The 20,117-nt window shown below is 46.3% G+C and overlaps 1 protein-coding gene across 1 annotated transcript in view; it reads right to left on the bottom strand.

Moving 5' to 3' along the window:
- LOC133357204 (double-strand break repair protein MRE11-like) overlaps positions 1 to 14,596 on the bottom strand; it is a 74,943-nt gene extending 60,347 nt beyond the window's left edge. Inside the window, 4 exon segments of the mRNA XM_061575034.1 lie at positions 1,060 to 1,147; positions 5,129 to 5,289; positions 11,175 to 11,307; positions 14,301 to 14,596. Of these exon segments, the coding sequence (XP_061431018.1) occupies positions 1,060 to 1,147; positions 5,129 to 5,289; positions 11,175 to 11,307; positions 14,301 to 14,311 (393 nt within the window). The 5' untranslated portion in view covers positions 14,312 to 14,596.
- Positions 14,597 to 20,117: the final 5,521 nt, after the last annotated feature.

Below are 20,117 nucleotides of genomic sequence, written 5' to 3'. Positions count from 1 at the left end.
CAGAAGTGATTCTCAAATTGCTGTGGTCTATTTATTTATTTATCTACAGAGGATAAATCAGCTAGTGTGCAGGTGCTGTGTAGTTCATTACATTATGGCATTTGAGTGAATGCCAAAATCTTCTTGGTTCTTTCGGTAAAGTCACGTAGAAGGAAAATAATCAGACTCTGTCTCTCGACAGACCTGTTCTCCACATGAAGATGGCTGCTTGCGTTGTGGCCGAAACGTCGTGAGAATTATTTTATTATGTTTCATTTTTATTATTTTATTATTTTCCTTATACGTGACTTTACCGAAAGAACCAAGAAGATGAATCCCTGCAGTCACGAAAGCTTTAAATCGAAATTTGAATGGCAAAAGCTTGGGGACAACTGCATCCAGCAGTGGACTGACCATGATTGATGATTGATGATGATGAAGACCACAGGGTGGAAGTTCCAGGTTTTACTCCTCGGCCAATACATCACTCGGCGCATACTTAAGGAAAGAAAAATGACTCTTCAACGGATGTAATCCACGTGCTAGTATAAATCGTCACTTTCAAGTTCCCGTCTGCAAGACTTACAGTTTGCTCAAAGCGCTCGAAAGATTATGTCTATTTTTCAACATCATCTCTCTTTTCCCAATTTCGTATAACCTTGCTCAACTCAACTATCTATTACACAACAGTGCCGCTTGTTGCTGGCCGTTTGATGTGATGGGCCTTTTGGGCTTTGTGGTCCGCAACTGTGCAAAAAATGCACAATTAAGGCCAGAGTTTGTATGAAATTCACAATCTTTCTGGAAAACAACTTTGGTGACTGCATTAATGTGCGGATGATGCTAATTTTGATGCTTACTTTTTATGTTGGGGGGGTGGGGAGATAATTTTTGGTGCTGTTGTTGTTGAATCCTTCATTTAACCAGGAGGTGAAATAAACCCACTGAGATGCGACGAAACAACATGGAATCTTTTGGAACCTCGGATGACCTGGTTTCAAAAAGTTTTGTGACGAGGTTGATAACGCTCGTTCTGTACGTTTAAATTCACACGCGTATTTCCGTAAGACGCTGTCTTACCCCTGTAGGGTCATCATGATTCCCATGAACACTGAACACAGGGATGGAGATGTTCAGGTTTGGATCCGCATAGTTGACCCAAGGGAACCTGCAACAAACGAGAGAAACAAGCGCGGTCTTGAATGTTCCATAATCAAACGCAATTAAATCGCTTTTTCAGCAAATGGTAATCGTAATTTTTACTCGATTTTTTTGTTCATTCGGAGCAGCAAAAGCTGGTAACAACTGAATAAGTCATTACAACAGTCATCTTTCTTAACCAAAAATTTGCCCATTTACAGTGTCCATATTTTGAAAACAAATGCTTATCATACTATATTACAAAAAAGTTTGCTGGCTGGCTGGCTACCTGGGCGGATTCATTCTTGCCTGGCTGGGTGCCGTGCCCACCAGTGTTCGTGTGGTGACGTCACCACCCGCCGTGCGTGTGTGGTGACATCACCGCGTAAGTCTGCATGGTGACATCATCGCGTACGTCTGCATGGTGACGTCACCGCGTACGTCTGCATGGTGACGTCACCACCCGCCTTGCGTGTGTGGTGACATCACCGCGTACGTCTGCATGGTGACGTCACCACCCGCCTTGCGTGTGTGGTGACATCACCGCGTACGTCTGCATGGTGACATCACCGCGTACGTCTGCATGGTGACGTCACCGCGCACGTCTGCATGGTGACGTCACCGCGTACGTCTGCATGGTGACATCACCACGTACGTCTGCATGGTGACGTCACTGCGTACGTCTGTGTGATGGCGTCATCTGTGTCCAACAGCGCTAAGCCAGGTTTGTGCGTCGCACTGATGTCACGGCCTCCACCCACCCCACCCTCCACCTCCATCCCAGGTGTGTATCCCACGCAAATGTACGGGACATGCTCTCATGCCATCATATCATTATACTCGTACCATCATACTATATTATGAAAATATATATTATTAGCAAATCACCTTCGTAAGTTGCCTGACACTTAAATGAAGCTTCAGTTAACCACTGCATTTCCAGGCCAGCGATTTTTATTTATTTATTGATCCTACTGGACAAATCTTTGGTAAGCACCTCTCCTGGGAGGCTTAGTAAACATATTTCCCTAGAGGTAGCCGTACACTTGAATAATGCAAGCGTATGCGAATAAAATACTTCCCCAGAACCTTGAAAATTGTTCCCCAATCTTTTTCAGCTTATGCAGATGCATCAGCATCTCTGGGCCACCTTATTTCAATGATCCAAGCATGAATAGAAGACGCCTGCTGCCTTCCAGAATTCCAGTCTTTTCGTTTGCTACTTTGAATACATTGAAGACTCCTGTTTGTTACTTCCATATGTCTTTGGCAAATATACGTTTACTCTGCTGCCTGACGTCAGCATCAGCATCTTTATTTATCCTAGAGAAATCTGATAACCTACAAAGCTCTTTGTCACAGTAGGGACAGGACAGAATGTTACAACAACAAAAAAACAATACAAAAAACGATCAGTGTAAAGTATAGGAAAGGGAAGCAAATCACTAAAAATAAACAGATGAATTTTTGGGATTCATCTTCTTGGTTCTTTCGGTAAAGTCACGTAGAAGGGAAATAATAAAATAAAACATAATACACGAGCATAATATGACTTTGAGACCCCCCCCCCATCACCTACACATTTCACAAGATGTGACTAATCCCATATCTGCCTTTTCCAAAAATATGCTAAATTCCTGTTGATATGCAAATTCCTTTGTCAAGGCTCCCTCCTCCTCTAACCCAGCTTAAATATACGCTGCCAAGCTTGGCGGTGTTCATTCAGACGCTGTCTTTCCGACAGCCCTGTTCTTCACCTGAGGACGGCTGCTTGCGTTGTGACCGAAACGTCGTGAGAATTGAATTTTATTATGTTTTATTATTATTTTATTATTTCCCTTCTACGTGACTTTACCGAAAGAACAAAGAAGATAAACAGATGAAGTATATAACTTCCAATTGCGCAAGTACACCGACTCCCAATCTTGGGCAAGGCAGCAGCACAACAGCAAGAACAATCCCAGACCACACCAAGACAACAACATAAAGTCCCTCAATTAAATTGCACATTTAAAGTCTCCAAGTGATTCCAATCAATCTTTTGGTGAATATTTCCAAACCAAAATCAATGTCATCAGCCAATCTTGAAGTGTACCATCAACCACATCTGTCTAACTCCTCTTGTCTGTGATGAGTGGGTGGGCCCAGTTTCTGATAAAAGAGTTGCTTTCAGATTGTGAGATTTTACACAAGGGCCCTGCGAACATATTCACAATCAGAAATCTTTTTTTTTTTATCCTGGAGGAATCCGATGAGCTATAAAGCTCGTTTTCACAGATGTCCAGTCGGGGCGGCATTTATTCATGGTGTCACCACGTTAATCTGGCATCGAATAACGCAACGACTATTCCATAAACGTAATCACTGTAATACCAGTGATTAAAAAGCATTGGTATTAATAATGAATTCTCTTTGTTTTTTTTTGTTTTTTCGGTAAAGTCACGTAGGTAAAAAAATCTAATAAAATAAATGAAAACAACTGAATTAAATCACGACGTTTCGGGCGCAACACAAGCGTCATTCTTCAGGTGGGGACAACGTAGTGAAAGCACAACGTGCTTGGCCAGGAAGTGCCGACGTTGCTTTGGGCCAAAGAAAGTGGCAAGACATTGGCACCAATAAGTGTCCAATTCATGTGCAACTATAAATAACCCTACAGCAGGATCGTGCGGTAAAAATAAAATCCAAATCTTTTGTAAACTGATGACAGCGAGATGCTGACAAGAGACATTCCTGTGCTCAGGCGCTGGAGAAAACTGGGCTCAGGAGGACCGGAGAGAAAATAGTTCCGCTCCGCTCCACAATCAGCGGCCAAATCCCGTCACACTCGCTGGGGAGACCGACGCTTAAATGATTGAAAGCGCGCTGCCGTTGAATGCTGCACTTTGCCAGAAAACTTTGTTATCTGAAATCCGAGGAAATGGGGAAAGAAAAAAAGGGGAATAATCATCACTGGCCTGGAGGCTCGGCGCTAAAGTGAGTAGGAGGCAGAGTGGCTCACAATTGGAGGCACGCAAATAAGAAACCTGGTTGGGGGTTAACTCAGTCCATCATCCCTCGGGGGAGGAATTAAAAAAACAGTACCACCTTGTGAGCAGGTCAACGGTAGCAGTCCTATGGATAAGCTCTTCCCTGCTATAGGAATGCAGAATATCCACCACTGGCTTAAGCCTGGAAACGGAAGATAAGCACCACCTCAATGATCAATTTGAGCAGGAAATCACTTTGAAACGTCACCTAAAATTGGTGGCTTTGGGCGGCGGCTCTGCTCTGAGGTTGTCGGACCCCTAAAGCAATGCAGTTGCCAAAGTCAGCTGAGCCTCCAGGAGGACAAATGTTCTCACGACTGAGTAGTAATAACAATGCCCTTCATTTATCTCGGAAAACCTGACTGAGTGTCAAGGCTCGTTTTTGGGTGGGCCCTGCTAAGTTTTTTTTCACCGCAAACAAGGAGGAACAAGTGCCTCTTATTTCCCAATTAAATCCGTCTCAAGCAAACGTTTAAATCCTGGCAAAACTTTGGACCACGCCGTCACCGCCGCCACGCTCCTGCTCCAAGGACGTCGTGATATGCCCCAACGTCCCACCTTGAAACAGAAAACGGCGCTCAAAAATCCCACAGCCGTTACAGCCGCAGCATCGACCGGGGGTGGCCTGCTGGAGCCGAACCGCGAAAACCCCCCACATAGTCAAGCGGCCAACACGCCCCGCACCAGAGGTCCCAATGATCGGTCAACCTTAGTAGGCGATACCAAACGCTGCTTACGGACCCAAGGACAAAACTCTGATCTCGGCCGATGTCACATTTGTGTCGTCACGATGATGGGTCCACCTTAGTAGGCGACACCAATCGCTGCTTACGAGCCCAGGAACAAAACTGTGATCTCGGCCGATGTCACATTTGTGTCGTCACGATGATGGGTCCACCTTAGTAGGCGACACCAATCGCTGCTTACGAGCCCAGGGACAAAAGTGCGATGTCGGCCGATGCAACGTCTGCGCCGCGTACTTGCTCCCACCGAAGTTCACCGCTTGGTCGCTCAGCACTTCGAAGGTGACGGGGCGGTCGCCCATGCAGTACTTGCGCAGCGTCTCCATGCAGGCGTGCATCGCCCGGCGGGATGGCTTGTTCTCGTGGAACAGGTCTCCGCCGAGCAGCACGAAGTCCACCTGCGGGCAACACGACACTGTTGATAAAGGTGATAGAGGTGCAGCCCTGCAACTGCTTGCTCGTGCCACTGCGGGCAGAACTGTTGTCCGCAGGTGTTGTCCTTGCCCCGCACCTCTGATTAGCGCGGTTGGCTACATGGTGTATGAAAGAAGTTCAGCATACGAAAATCCATAACTCAGATAAACTCTAGACAGCCCCTCTAGAGGGTGCCTTTGTCCACTCTTTCACGCCGGCCACACGTCTTGGAGGTGGCAGTACCCACACTTTAGCCCACCACACGCGACCCACCGATAAAGAAAGTGGGGGACCTGTTGATGCTGCTGGGTGATGGTGGGAAGCACAGAAGACTATGTATGTATGTATGTTGAACTTCTTTCGCACCGTACGTAGCCAACGTGCTAATCGAAGGTGTGGGTGGAAGGACAACAAACTAAACGCAAAAGGCAGTTTTCAATCTTGATTTAAAAGTGCATAGCTCCAGTGGATTTATTAATAAGCTCCAGTGGCTTCCTAAGTGGGAGCATCGTAAGTACAGTCGAACAATGCTATTCTGGCCCCTACACCACACGGCTCCAGAGCAGCCTGCAACAACGTGGTATTCACAGCGGCCACATGCTGAATCCGGGCTCGATGATGCATAGCTTCCGAGATCTGACAAGAACCAGGAGGGTTCTGGAAAAATGTGTCACACACTGAAACCATACACTGACTTAATAATATTGACGGCCCGGAAAAAAAAAACCCAGTATATTATTCATGAAAGTTCATCTGCAAACATTACAAAGCATGTAAAAAACAAAAGAAATATGACAAGACAACATCAATAATTCACTCATCATCTAGGGAAAGGCATTCACCAGAAAAATAATCTTGATTCGGAACCATGAGAGGCAGAGAATTGTCACCGTGTAACAACTTCAGACAGACTCAGAAACGGAGGCACAAACACAATTTTGCAGCTGCCAAGTCAAATCAAATTCAGAATGGTAATTAAGGATTCCAACGGTATACCTTAAGCAGTTAACTTGTATAATGATCACATTGAAAGTGAAAAGAACTAAAACAAGCTCCATGGCTTAAATTTGTCAGTTTTCACAAGCAGGGAATGCATTTGCATAGAATAGCTTATCCCCTCTGGCCTTTCCCTTTACCCAGCGATAATCAACAAGTTTCAAATCGGGTTGTTAAAGTTGTGTATATTTTGCATTATAATGCGGCCGTCTGGAATGCTCTTCCTTCCGATATTAGGAAGCCACCGGACCAATCCACTTTTCAATCCTCTAGATTGAAAACACATTTTTTTTTAGAACTGCTTTTTGTGTTTAGTTTGTTGTGTCCTACCCGCACCTCCAATAATCGCGGTTGGCTCTGTACGGTACGAAAGAAGTTGCCGGTTCGATCTCCCGGCGGCGTGTCAGTTGAAACAATGAGCTAAGTTTATTAAATCCCTCTGCCACTGTCCACCCAGTGGTGGACAAGCAAAAATAATAATTTAAAAAAATTCAGCAATAGAAATGGGTACACAACAGTTAGTCGAAAGGTAGGTCACGTGTGGTGGGGTAAAGTGTAACTTCTCTAGTTACTTTACAGACATCTGGCAAGCGTGGAAGAGTAAGTCAAACACCTTCTAGAACAGGGGTCGACAACCTACAGCTCCAGAACCGCACGCCAGAGGTCGCAATCGGGTACCCGATACCCGTAGCCTACCCGATACCCGGCTACCCGTACCCTGGTGCGGCCGGGTACGGGTAGGCCGTGAGTCACTGGTGAGTCACCGTTTGTCACTCATTTCCCAACGTCTTGTCTCTTCTCACAATTCAAGTTCCTAGAATCAACCCACCCGCGCCTGCAACATGGCTTCATCCCAGAGGTTGCAATCGGGTACCCGATACCCGTACCCTACCCATACCCGGCCGGGAATCAGGTAGGGTACGGGTAACCCGTACCCGTACCCGGCCGGGTACGGGTACCCGTTTGCGACCCTGGTACAGCCAGGTACGGGTATGGGTAAGGAATCAAAACCCGTTTTTTTCCGAACTCGAAAGCAATGGCTCTGCTTGTTAATTTGGTTGCCAACCCCTGATCTAGAGGGACTATCTTAAGTTCCCTATAATTGAGGCCCTTTCAGCCAGCAGCAGAATGAGCAAGAACTTGCGGGGATGCACCTTTATCTAAGCAGTTTCCCCGCACATACGATTAGCAAGGTTGGCTACGTAGAGTGCGAAAGGCATTCAACATACATACTATGTAAAATCACTGGAGTTTGCCTGACATTGTTAAATGTACTTGTATTAATGTATTTTAGTTCTGAAACAATAACTTATCATGATAAATAAATAATCAAAACTGCAGGGCTATGCACACGGAATAAATATAAATCGGCGTCACACGCTGGCTTCGAGCACTTTGAACGTTCAAGAATTTTGAGTCCAGCCGTTATAAAGCCAATAAATTATAGCAAAAGTCTTTTGCCAGGAAAATTGGGAAATCAGCCAAATTGCTGCTCTCCATGTGCAGCTGCAAGGTGGTGTAATTTCCGAGCACTCGTGCAATTGTATGTCTTCTCTCTTGTACTTATCCATTAATTTACATCACTATTGCCAAACTGTGTAACTGGAATCGGTTGTAGAGTGAATGGGTCATGCGTTCCTTGTTGAAGTAAACAAAATCGGTGGCTCCGTTTTGTGGAAGAGACCCATTTCTGTCCCCGGACGAGGTTCATTGCGATGGATCGCACGTAGTGTTTGATCAAAAAGCAGATGAAGATATTTATTGCGTACTTTTTCTTTTCGAACTCAGCCAGCCAATGTCAAACTCACAACTGGAAGGAAATGGTTGGGGCATCTACTCAATTCTTCCTGGCATAAATATTATATCTTGTATTTGTTTACCCTTTTTATTTCCCCAGGTAAGGCCCCACTGAGCTACATAGCTCTTTTCAGAAGCAACTGGCCACAAATGAAAGCTCAATTAAGTGGCTTTTCATGTGTAAATTTATCGCAGCCAAATGCTCTAAACGCGTGATGTTTCTCAACGTGGAGGGGAAAATGAAGAGGAACCGGAGAGAAATCCACGCGACCACGGGGAGGACAATAAAACGAGTCCTCTTTTGCTTTCACTCAATAATACTTGCGTATGACACAATCACCATAAATGTGGCTGTTCCCCCCAATATCAGGGTAGCTAAGCAGGCTTGAGCCTGGTTAATTTGTGGATGGGTGGCTGGCTTTCTACCAGTGGATCGCCTGGTAATGTGATGTAGGCGCGGGGCTGTAAGGTGACCAGGAGACAACAAAGTGGAGCACTGTCGGCGTTATCTCAGGGGTACAACACATGCCAAACAACTAAACATCCCAAAGCAGGACCCCCTCCTAAGAGAGACTTTGGACACGCACTCATGGGGCTTCCCTGGGTAAGTAATTGGCAGGGAAATTGGCTTCCGCTCACCGCCCGGCTACCTTTCCCGCTCGTCTCTGGCCGCTCGTCGGTCATCTCCGAGCCGTTCGCTATCTCTCCTCCGAGAGATATAAAAGTACATACTAAAAACCTCAGCAATATAAATGGGTACACAACCAGTGTAGTCAATTGGTAGGTCACGTGTGGTGGGGTAAAGTGTGGTTACTCTTCGAGAGAGAGAGAATGAACACTGCGGCTTCGTGTCTCATTCTCCCCCAGTGGGCTTCCTCTCACATGCGTTCTGTTCTTTGGCTTTAGTTATAAGCCATGCATTGCAAGGCTGCTTTGAATCGTAATTGCTAATGGTACCATCACAAGTACAAAGCGACGGGAGAGTCAGTGAATGTGAGCAGTCATTTGCGATGACCTTAGCCTCCTGAGGGTCCTGATATGGGAGCCTTCCAGAGGTGCATGAAAGGGTTCTAAAAGTCAAAGTGTGCTTTCTCCCCAGCCAACAAAACAGCATATGTAGGTAGTCCTATTTCACCGTGCAAATGGAATGGCAATCAATTCGGTTTATGAATTCTGAGCTTGGAATCAGAGCTTCGATCAAAATCAAGAACTTTTTTTTAAATGGCATTGGAGAACCGGTCCTGGGCCTTTCTCAAGGTCGACTCAGCCGTAAATGGGTACCTGTTGAGAGTGTAACGATTGATGCTGTGCAATTTGTACTTTTAAACTTAACTTGCCATCCATTCCACTACGCTTGAGAACCGCTTATTAATCACATGTCTATGTTGGACAGAAACCCAGAATCTCAACGGTGCCAGGCCTGAGCTCTTGACCTCTGATGCAGTTGACCCGACTCGGCGTTTCTCAACTCTGAAATGTAATGCGAGGTCACTTAAGACCGAAAGAGGATTTCCCCAAAACTCTGGCTGTCGGCTTATGAGGCTGGTTGTAATCACCGGCGAAACGTTTTACTCGAATTGTAAATGTACTCTCCAACACAACGGTGTACTGAAGTAGTAATGAAATGGCATGTTTTCAATTACGTGAAAAACCTTAGTAATTGGCTGTGTCGGGTGGTGGCGGGTTTAACGACATATTTATATTTACGTAATTGAACCACAAAAAACTATATTATGGATAATATTAGAGTAGAGTCATGGCGGTATCTGTACAAATGGGCTCTTACCATCTTTTCCACAAATCTTATACACTCAAGAGGTGGTTTATAACCGAAACAACCTTTAAATACCAATTAATTCTAGTCCAAATTTGAGTACAGTAGACTTTCGATTATCCGCGCTAATGAAGGGGAGGGCGACCGCGGATAATATAAAAATCACGGAAAATACAAAAATAAGCATTTTACGCTGATCTCTACGTGATAACACTTTCCTGCTCCCGCGCAGAAGACTCGTGCCCATTAAATGGAACGAACCAAGAATATGAATCGCTGCAGTCACGAAAGCTTTAAATAAAAATTTAGGCAGAGTCATGTCAATCGGTTTTTTTTATAAGGTAAGAGAAATTAACACCGGAGATGAACATTATTTTTTCATTGCAAAATTAGCAAAAACATGTTCAAATAGAATTTTTCGCACTATCTCATTCTCAATTGAGGGTGCAAAGGAAGAAAGCGGCGTTGTTGTCCTACGGACGAAGCACGCGTGAAACAATCGAGTAACAGCGACGGTAGTCGTAACATGGGGCAGCAGCAGCAGCAGTACCAGCTGTCGAAACGTATCACTGGAGGCCTGCGAAAAACAAGTGCCTAGGGTCTACAAGAACCTTAATACTGGTGGGAACCACCTGGTTCTACCAGCCCAGAGGGGATTATTGTGTCCGTCCGTCGTGCATCCAAAAATGGGAGGGGAGGGGCTGGGTGGAGAGGGGAGGGTGGGGAGGGGCTGGGTGGGGAGGGTGAGGAGGGGCTGGGTGGGAAGGGGAGGGTGGGGAGGGGCTGGGTGGGGATGGTGGGGAGGGGCTGGGTGGGGAGGGTGGGGAGGGGCTGGGTGGGGAGCGTGGGGAGGGGCTGGGTGGGGAGGGGAGGGTGGGGAGGGGCTGGGTGGGGAGGGGCTGGGTGGGAAGGGGAGGGTGGGGAGGGTGGGGCTGGGTGGGGAGGGGAGGGTGGGGAGGGGCTGGGTGGGGATGGTGGGGAGGGGCTGGGTGGGGAGGGTGGGGCTGGGTGGGGGGTGGGAGGGGTGGATGTGGGTGGGGAGGGGCTGGGTGGGGAGGGGCTGGTCACCCCGTGGTGCCCTTATAAAACTCAACGTTTAACCTACTCACGCCGGCTTGTGCCCGCCCTCACAATCGGCCATATTTGCGGAATACACCACGCCGCCGTTGACCCTGGCCATTGACCGAGCAACCCAACGTTCCTACCAGCTCCCTCCGCAGGAATGTGTTCCGGCCCTGTGAGGGGATTCGGGGTGTGTTTGTGGCACGAGTAGAAGCTGTGACAGCCGAGAGGTTTACGTACGTCCTTTGAGCGCGCGATCTCCATGATTTCGTCGAACGTCACAAACGTGTCATTGCCACGCACTGCATCCTTCTCCATGTATCCCAGGTGGATGTCGGTGGCAATCAATATTTTAAACGTGTCCTCTTCATTTCTACGGGAGAGGGGTGGGTTGGGAGACATCGTGAGCGCATTGTGAAAAGAGTTGATGTGCCTTCTCGCTCAACTACGTTCTCAATCTTTGCTGTCTCTCTATCTGTTCCCTCCCCCTCCGCATTCGCTCGCTAAGGTCCCACTCCTCACAACTCACACGCATTGTTGCTTTGCTCGACCCACGACCCCTTAATATCTCCCTCATAACCACTACGTCACTGTTCCATCTTCATATTCTCATTACACGGCTTTTCACTCATTAACCCCATTCATTCATGCAATTCATTCGTCATTTACTGCCATGAATTTCACTGTCACCGAATTCACGTATCACAGATTGGCCCCCCATTGCTTCCTCATCTATTTCATTCACCTCGTCTGCACCGTTACATTCACATGTTGTTGTACGGCTGTTAATTCTTTGCCTTGGATAAGGCACTACTGTATATATAATCCGTTAAAATAGGAAGATAAGTTCATGCAGAGAAGGGAAACAGCAACAACAAAATATAACATCGAACACGTTTCGATTAAATGCGGCTATTGTTATTCTTACTGTGTGTATATATACAATGGTGTGGAGCGGAATAAGCAAAGCGGTGAGCGCATTGCACTCTGAGGCCGATGGGACCTGAAAAGCTTGCCCGCCCTAAAGCGTATGTCCAGCATCTGGAGCACGAGATCCGTCACGTGGTATGAGGTCAGTCACGTGGTATGAGCGAGGTCAGTCACGTGGTATGAGGAGCTAGGTCAGTCACGTGGTATGAGGAGTGGGGTCAGTCACGTGGTATGAGGTCAGTCACGTGGTATGAGCGAGGTCAGTCACGTGGTATGAGGAGCTAGGTCAGTCACGTGGTATGAGGAGTGGGGTCAGTCACGTGGTATGAGGTCAGTCACGTGGTATGAGGTCAGTCACGTGGTATGAGTGAGGCGTGGTATGAGGTCAGTCACGTGGTATGAGCGAGGTCAGTCACGTGGTATGAGGAGCGAGGTCAGTCACGTGGTATGAGGTCAGTCACGTGGTATGAGGACCGGGGTCAGTCGCGTGGTATGAGGAGCGGGGTCAGTCACGTGGTATGAGGAGCGGGGTCAGTCACGTGGTATGAGGAGCGAGGTCAGTCACGTGGTATGAGGTCAGTCACGTGGTATGAGGAGCGAGGTCAGTCACGTGGTATGAGGAGCGAGTTCAGTCACGTGGTATGAGGAGCGAGGTCAGTCACGTGGTATGAGGTGAGTCACGTGGTATGAGGAGCGAGGTCAGTCACGTGGTATGAGGAGCGAGGTCAGTCACGTGGTATGAGGTGAGTCACGTGGTATGAGGAGCGAGGTCAGTCACGTGGTATGAGGAGCGGGGTCAGTCACGTGGTATGAGGAGCGAGATCAGTCACGTGGTATGAGGAGCGAGGTCAGTCACGTGGTATGAGGAGCGAGGTCAGTCACGTGGTATAAGCTAGGTCAGTCACGTGGTATGAGGTCAGTCACGTGGTATGAGGAGCGAGGTCGGTCACGTGGTATGAGGAGCGAGGTCGATCACGTGGTATGAGGAGCGAGGCCAGTCACGTGGTATGAGGAGCGAGATCAGTCACGTGGTATGAGGAGCGAAGTCAGTCTCGTGGTATGAGTGAGATCATTCACGTGGTATGAGGTCGGTCACGTGGTATGAGGAGCGAGTTCAGTCACGTGGTATGAGGAGCGAGTTCAGTCACGTGGTATGAGTGAGATCAGTCACGTGGTATGAGGAGCGAGGTCAGTCACGTGGTATGAGGAGCGGGGTCAGTCACGTGGTATGAGGAGCGGGATCAGTCACGTGGTATGAGGAGCGAGGTCAGTCACGTGGTATGAGGAGCGAGGTCAGTCAAGTGGTATAAGCTAGGTCAGTCACGTGGTATGAGGTCAGTCACGTGGTATGAAGAGCGAGGTCGGTCACGTGGTATGAGGAGCGAGGTCGGTCACGTGGTATGAGGAGCGAGGCCAGTCACGTGGTATGAGGAGCGAGATCAGTCACGTGGTATGAGGAGCTAGGTCCAGTCACGTGGTATGAGCGAGATCAGTCACGTGGTATGAGGTCGGTCACGTGGTATGAGGAGCGGGGTCAGTCACGTGGTATGAGGAGCGAGTTCAGTCACGTGGTATGAGGAGCTAGGTCCAGTCACGTGGTATGAGGAGCGAGTTCAGTCACGTGGTATGAGGAGCGAGGTCAGTCACGTGGTATGAGGAGCGAGTTCAGTCACGTGGTATGAGGAGCGAGGTCAGTCACGTGGTATGAGGAGCGAGTTCAGTCACGTGGTATGAGGAGCGAGGTCAGTCACGTGGTATGAGGAGCGAAGTCAGTCTCGTGGTATGAGGAGCGAGTTCAGTCACGTGGTATGAGGAGCGAGTTCAGTCACGTGGTATGAGGAGCGAGGTCAGTCACGTGGTATGAGGAGCGAAGTCAGTCTCGTGGTATGAGGAGCGAGGTCAGTCACGTGGTATGAGATCAGTCACGTGGTATGAGGAGCGAGGTCAGTCACGTGGTATGAAGTCAGTCTCGTGGTATGAGGAGCGAAGTCAGTCTCGTGGTATGAGGAGCGAAGTCAGTCTCGTGGTATGAGGAGCGAGGTCAGTCACGTGGTATGAAGTCAGTCTCGTGGTATGAGGAGCTAGGTCAGTCACGTGGTATGAGGAGCGAAGTCAGTCTCGTGGTATGAGGAGCGAGGTCAGTCACGTGGTATGAGATCAGTCACGTGGTATGAGGAGCGAGGTCAGTCACGTGGTATGAAGTCAGTCTCGTGGTATGAGGAGCTAGGTCAGTCACGTGGTATGAGGAGCGAAGTCAGTCTCGTGGTATGAGGAGCGAGGTCAGTCACGTGGTATGAGGTCAGTCACGTGGTATGAGGAGCGAGATGTGTAAATGCTGCAACTATCGAGGGCCTGAGATCGTGGCAACGACTCGTGGGGAGGCCTCGAGGCGGCGGAGAGAAATCGTGATCGCCGCCGGTAACGAGAGAAACTTACGCGTCGCCCATTGTAAAAGCCCGCTTCTTTAAATCTTCCAAACTCGACAATTCATTCACCGCCAGTGACTCGCAAGACGAGGAGCCTAACACATACTGGGGGGGGCACAACGTACACGATTCTCTTCACCGGTTTGCAAAACACCTTCAGGTAGTACGGTTTAGAGAGAGAGGGGGGGAGGGTGGGATAAAATTTAATGTTTAAATGTTTTAACGCTAATTGTACAAATCGCGAAACTTTCGTCGAATTTCCCGTTTGGCTTTGAGCGGTGTAGGGGTGGCGCGCAATGCGGTTTAGATTTCCCACGCGGTTTAGCAAAAAGCGCGGGAACGGACGGGGGGGAGCGCAACGAGCCAATCAGAAGCCGCGCTGCCACCGCCACGTGGTCGGCTCTGACCAATGGCGGAGTGGGGGGAGACCCCTCTATGCTAATCCGTTGTAGGGTATTTGCGAGAGGCGTCTCTGCGATTCAAGAGCGAAGCCCGCTACGGAAGCCGCAGAGCAGTGAGATCGCGTTTCGTAAATGAAAACAAATACAACCGTGGCCGTCATACAATAATACAATTTTTTTTTACTCAAGACATCCGTCGATAAATACGGCAGCCTTAAATGTATAAAATATGTATATAATGAGGCAAAGTTTTTTTTAGGGCAATTGCCCTTAGGAGGGGGGGTCAGACATTTGTGACGATGCGTGACGTCACATCAAAATTAGCAACTTTAAATAAATATAGACAACACGTTCAACTTAATTAAATCGACTTTTTAATAAATGTTTTCTCCTACAACATCAGAGTGCAGCGCCACATTAAATACGCACTACAATGACAATAGTTTAAAGCGATTTGAAGCATGTTTTTATTTTCGGGGGGGGGGGGGGGCAGAGCTTTGTGACGTCATATTTGAGGGGGGTCTGACTCTTTGTGACGTCATGTGACGATGAGGGGGGGGGGGTCAAACATCGTCCAAAATCGCGTGACGTCATTTATGGACGGCCCCTTATTCAAATGCACAACAATCATTCGCAACACAACACACTGATGAAGCAGATGATGGTCGCGTGGAAGAGTAGACCAATGTACCCTCCAGAGAGGCTCGTCTACAACTCCCTCCTCTAGTGGATGCCCCTTTCTTCTAGATTTGAAGCTTTCGTGACTGCAAGGATTCATATTCTTAGGTTTTTTCGGTAAAGTCACGTAGGTAAAAAATGTAAATGAATAAAAGTAACATAAAATCAAATAAAAATCACGACGTTTCGGAAGACGGAAGCTTGTGTTGCCTCCGAAACGTCGTGATTTTTATTTTATTTTACTTTTATTAATTTAAATTTTTTACCTACGTGACTTTACCGAAAAAAACCTAAGAAGATGCCCCTTTCCTCCAGCAGGGGCGCGATTGAGCAATTGCAGGGCTGCGCCTTGTTGCCCCCACACACACAACGTGGTCCAGATGTCTTGTGACACCCCCCCCCCACCCCCCCAATTAATTTATCCTCACATTTGTTTTTCACTTTGCATATCAATTTCTGTATTAAATAAATCTCACTTTAAAACAATATTTTTTTTTTAATGGGGGTCACAGGACATCTGGACCACACCCTCCCTGTAAGTTGCACACGAGGTAGAACTGAAAGCATGGACAGGTCATGGTGAACTGCTGAGCCATCTGGAATTAATGAATAGTTCATTTCTCCAGAATAGAGGGGTGGGGTTGCGTAAATATAAATGTGTCGTCAAACCCACCACCACCCGACACAGTCAATAAGTAAAGGTTTGTCACGTGAACAAAACATGCCAATTAGTTACTTGTTCAGCACACGGGTGTGTAGGAGAGTAATACCCACCACAACATTTCCAATTCGAGACGTTTAGCCGGTAATTATAACCAGCCTCATCAGGCGACAGCCATGAATGTTTCGATTTAAAGCTTCCGTGACTGCGGGGATTCATATTCTTGTTTCTTTCGGTAAAGTCATGTAGAAGGGAAATAATAATAATAAATAATATTGGTTTTTTTTATTTCCCTTCTACGTGACTTTACCGAAAGAACCAAGAATATAAAGCCATGAATGTGTTGTGGATTTATTCTCCAACACACCGGTGGGCTGTAGTAGTAACGAATTGGCACGTTCTGTTTACGTGACAACCCTTACTCGGGTGGTGGTGGGTTTAACGACACATTTATATTTACACGATCTAACCCAAAAAAAACTCCATTATGATTAGTATTGGTTGCGAAAGCCTACATCAGCGGTCGGGAACCTATGGCTCGCGAGCCATATATATGGCTCTTCCAGTGACGGCATATGGCTCCCAGACAATTTTTGAGTTGAAAAAAAAAATCTGTTTGGAACTGATTTTAAAATACTTGTGATATTGCTTAATAATACCGTGTCATTTTAAAGTAAACAGAAATTAGGTTTGAAGATAAATTTCACGGGTCACGCCTGCTCGAAGCTCAACCTCGCCACGTCGTATGAACCAGACTACAAGGCCATCAGCAAAACCATGCAGCACCAGAAGTCGCATTAAAAGTAAGACATATTTAATTTATTATACGTTAAAAATTACTATATGGCTCTCAATGAAATATATTTAGAAATATTGGGCTTTTATGGCGCTCCCAGTCAAAAAGGTTCCCGACCCCTGGCTTACATGTTAAACTTACGCTGTTTCTCACCAGAGTTACCGGATAATTGTATTCTGAGAATTGCCCAAGCGCAGATTCTGTTGCAAAAAAATAAATGGACATTAAAGACCCCGTTATATTACAGTTCTGGTTTTGAGACATCAATCAAATCTGTAAATAATGAAATATAGCGTGGGCTGGAAAACCACAAGTTTCGAACAAGACGCAACAATGTGTAAATATCTCACAGCCATGTTGGGGGCCGTCCATAAATGACATCACGCGATTTTGGACGATTTTTGACCCCCCTCAATCTAGATTTGAGTTTTTCGTGACTGCATGGATCCATACTCTTTGGTTCTTTCGGTAAAGTCACGTAGGTATAGAAATAAATAAATTAAATCACGACGTTTAGATCGCACCACAAGCAATCATCATATTTGCATAATTTACTTTGATTATCAATTTGAAGATCTTGGTACATCTCAAGCTTTTCTATCACAGATGGTAGCAATAAAGTGCAACGTTTGGTCTGGGTCCATGTACGACATGGGGTGGATGAATTGTAGTATCCCTACTAATTGTGTCCCAAATGAAAAGTTCGAAACTTACCCCCGAACTGCAGCAGTACACTACGTATCTATAGTTACATGTGTCTGCACGACAAACGAGTGCTCAATGATGAGTCATCATTGTTGAAAGGAAATATAAGAGACCAAAAATTACGTCCTATTGTGCGCTAAATTGCCTATGGGGAAAAAATCAAAGCAAGGCGTTGGGAATTGTGAAAGAAGCTGAGTAACAAATCAAAGTAATTTCCTTCCTTAATTTTTCAATGAGGTCCAATTTCACGCTCATTATCAATGTGACAGCCCATTGGTTTCATCGCTGGGAATACATCTCAACAACAGAAATGTGTTTTTCCAGTCACTGTGTTGGTAATAGGATTGTTTTATTTTTACCTACCATATTTAACCACACTGGTTTGGTTAACTAGTCTTGAGGAGACTTAAGAAGGGTTTGTGACCTGTCCTGGTTTTGTTTTTCTTCAGGAAATCTTCATGTTGAGGTAGTTGCGGTCCTGACGTCTTCCCAGGATATTAAAATTCCCAATTTTTGTCAGTTCCATGAAATTATGCCGCTCAAGACGGTACATCTACATGTTGTACCTCAGAGGTGGAAACCATATATATATAGGCCCAAGACCAGTTGAGTTATCATTCACGTTCATGTTAATCATGGCCAGGAATCAACCTCAGGTTGCTAGCTTCATAGCACAGTGTGCTAAACAAATCCCACTTCCCTCCATCAACTGAAATATATCGGCCATGATTACCTTTTATTGAATTTATCCTGGAAATTTGTAAAAGTGATTGTAATACAATGGCTTATACCTGCAACTGACAGGTTAACAGATTGAATAGTATAATACAGGGTTTTTTTGGGGTTAGATCGCGTAAATATAAATATGTCGTTAAACCCGCCACCACCCGACACAGCCAACTAGTAAGGGCTGTCACTTAAACAGAACGTGGCCAATTCGTTACTAGTACAGCACACCGGTGTGTTGGAGAGCAAAGCCACAATATTTACAATCTGAGTACGACGTTTTGCCAGTAATCAACACTCGCATCATCAGCGCGACGGCCAGATTTGTCGAGAAATCCTCCTGTTTTCTAAATAGAGGGATAGAGCGCCACTTGTGTTTACCGAAAGAAAATACACAATTCACGCGTATTTTTCGATTTAAAGCTTTCGTGACTGCAGGGATTCATCTGAATGCAGTCACACCATCACCCCGCACAGAAATGTTCTCTCATCAAGACGCTCATACATCGGGCTAAGAAAGAATACCAGAGCACCCATAGGAAGTCCACGTAGAAAGCTCTGCACATTATGTACGTTTATAAGCTGAACTTCTGTCACACCGTACGTAGGCAACCGTGCTAATTATGTTAGCGACAGACAGGAATTTAACTCAAGTTTTCGGTTTCATAGTACGTTGTGTAAGCCTCTGCACTAACACTCAACATCCTCCAAGCTCTGCTGCGCACATTGTGTTCAGAGCTTTGCACAGATCGATTAAAGAACACATTTCTGGAATGACCACCTCCAAGTGCAAGTCTACAGCACCCAGGTAGTCTCCCATCTAGGTACTAACCAGGCTCAAAGCTACTTGGCTTCGGAGATCAGACATGATCGGGCACATTCATGTCCACTGATTAGCTTTCTAGGAAATTGAATGATATTTATAACATATAACGCACATAATTAAGAGTCGGCATAGGCGAGTGGTACTTGTGGTACTCGTGCAATAATAGTGTCGTCGTCTTCAGATGACGAAGCTTTTTGCTCAGTTTTCATATAATTTCTTCAAAGCGACGATTTGAATTGTCCCATCAGACACAGGACCCTAATTGAGACAGGCAAGGCCCATTGAGCTGAACGGCTCTCACGTCAAGAGCCACCTGGACAATGAAGGCGGCAGCGTTGGCAAGTTGCCGCCGGCTTGTTTCAAGATTCGTTTTATGCTGCTGAAGTTACACGTGGATGTAAAAAAATTTTATACGACGCTCTTAATTTCTTGGGGGGGTGGGGGGGGGATCAATACGCTCGTCACAAACACTGTGTCCTTAAACATTTTAATGGTATGTAATGGTCGACGTTTTGTGCAATAGCCTTTTGATATTTATAAACGGTACTGATATTTTAAATGACCGCGAAGACACAGATTTTTGTTTTTAAACTGGAAACAAATCACGGAAGAGGTATAATTAAAAAATTGATTGAGGAAATTGTATGTGGCTTAGTTTGAATACAAACCGGGTTTTAGTTGAAGAGAAGCAAGTTCTAAGTGTGTTACGATTGACACATTGCCATGGAAATGTGCCACTTTTGGTATAGCGCCAGCAATTTTACTGTTGTTTCCTGGGCCATAAAGGGCTCGTTCAATTTTCTGTAACTTCATACCTCATAGCTATACCGCACGCAGTTCAGGTTGTGGGTTTTTTTAAACAGTGTGCCGGATGCCTTGCCTTCGTACATCAGTGGATAGATCATGGCCATTGTGTCTGCCCTAAGCATTACATTAAACGCGTTCAGCAATGGATGTTCGTAAACAAAATACTCACATTTGAAATTAGAGTGTGTTTATTTGCTTGGCTATATAATCAAACCTCAGGCTGTGTG

The sequence above is a fragment of the Lethenteron reissneri genome, chromosome 57 (genome assembly GCF_015708825.2).
Source record: "Lethenteron reissneri isolate LAM-NWPU_2019-01 chromosome 57, ASM1570882v1, whole genome shotgun sequence".
Lineage (NCBI taxonomy): Eukaryota > Metazoa > Chordata > Hyperoartia > Petromyzontiformes > Petromyzontidae > Lethenteron > Lethenteron reissneri.
Note: the sequence above shows the minus strand (reverse complement) of the source record. Positions and strands in the feature narration are given on the sequence as shown.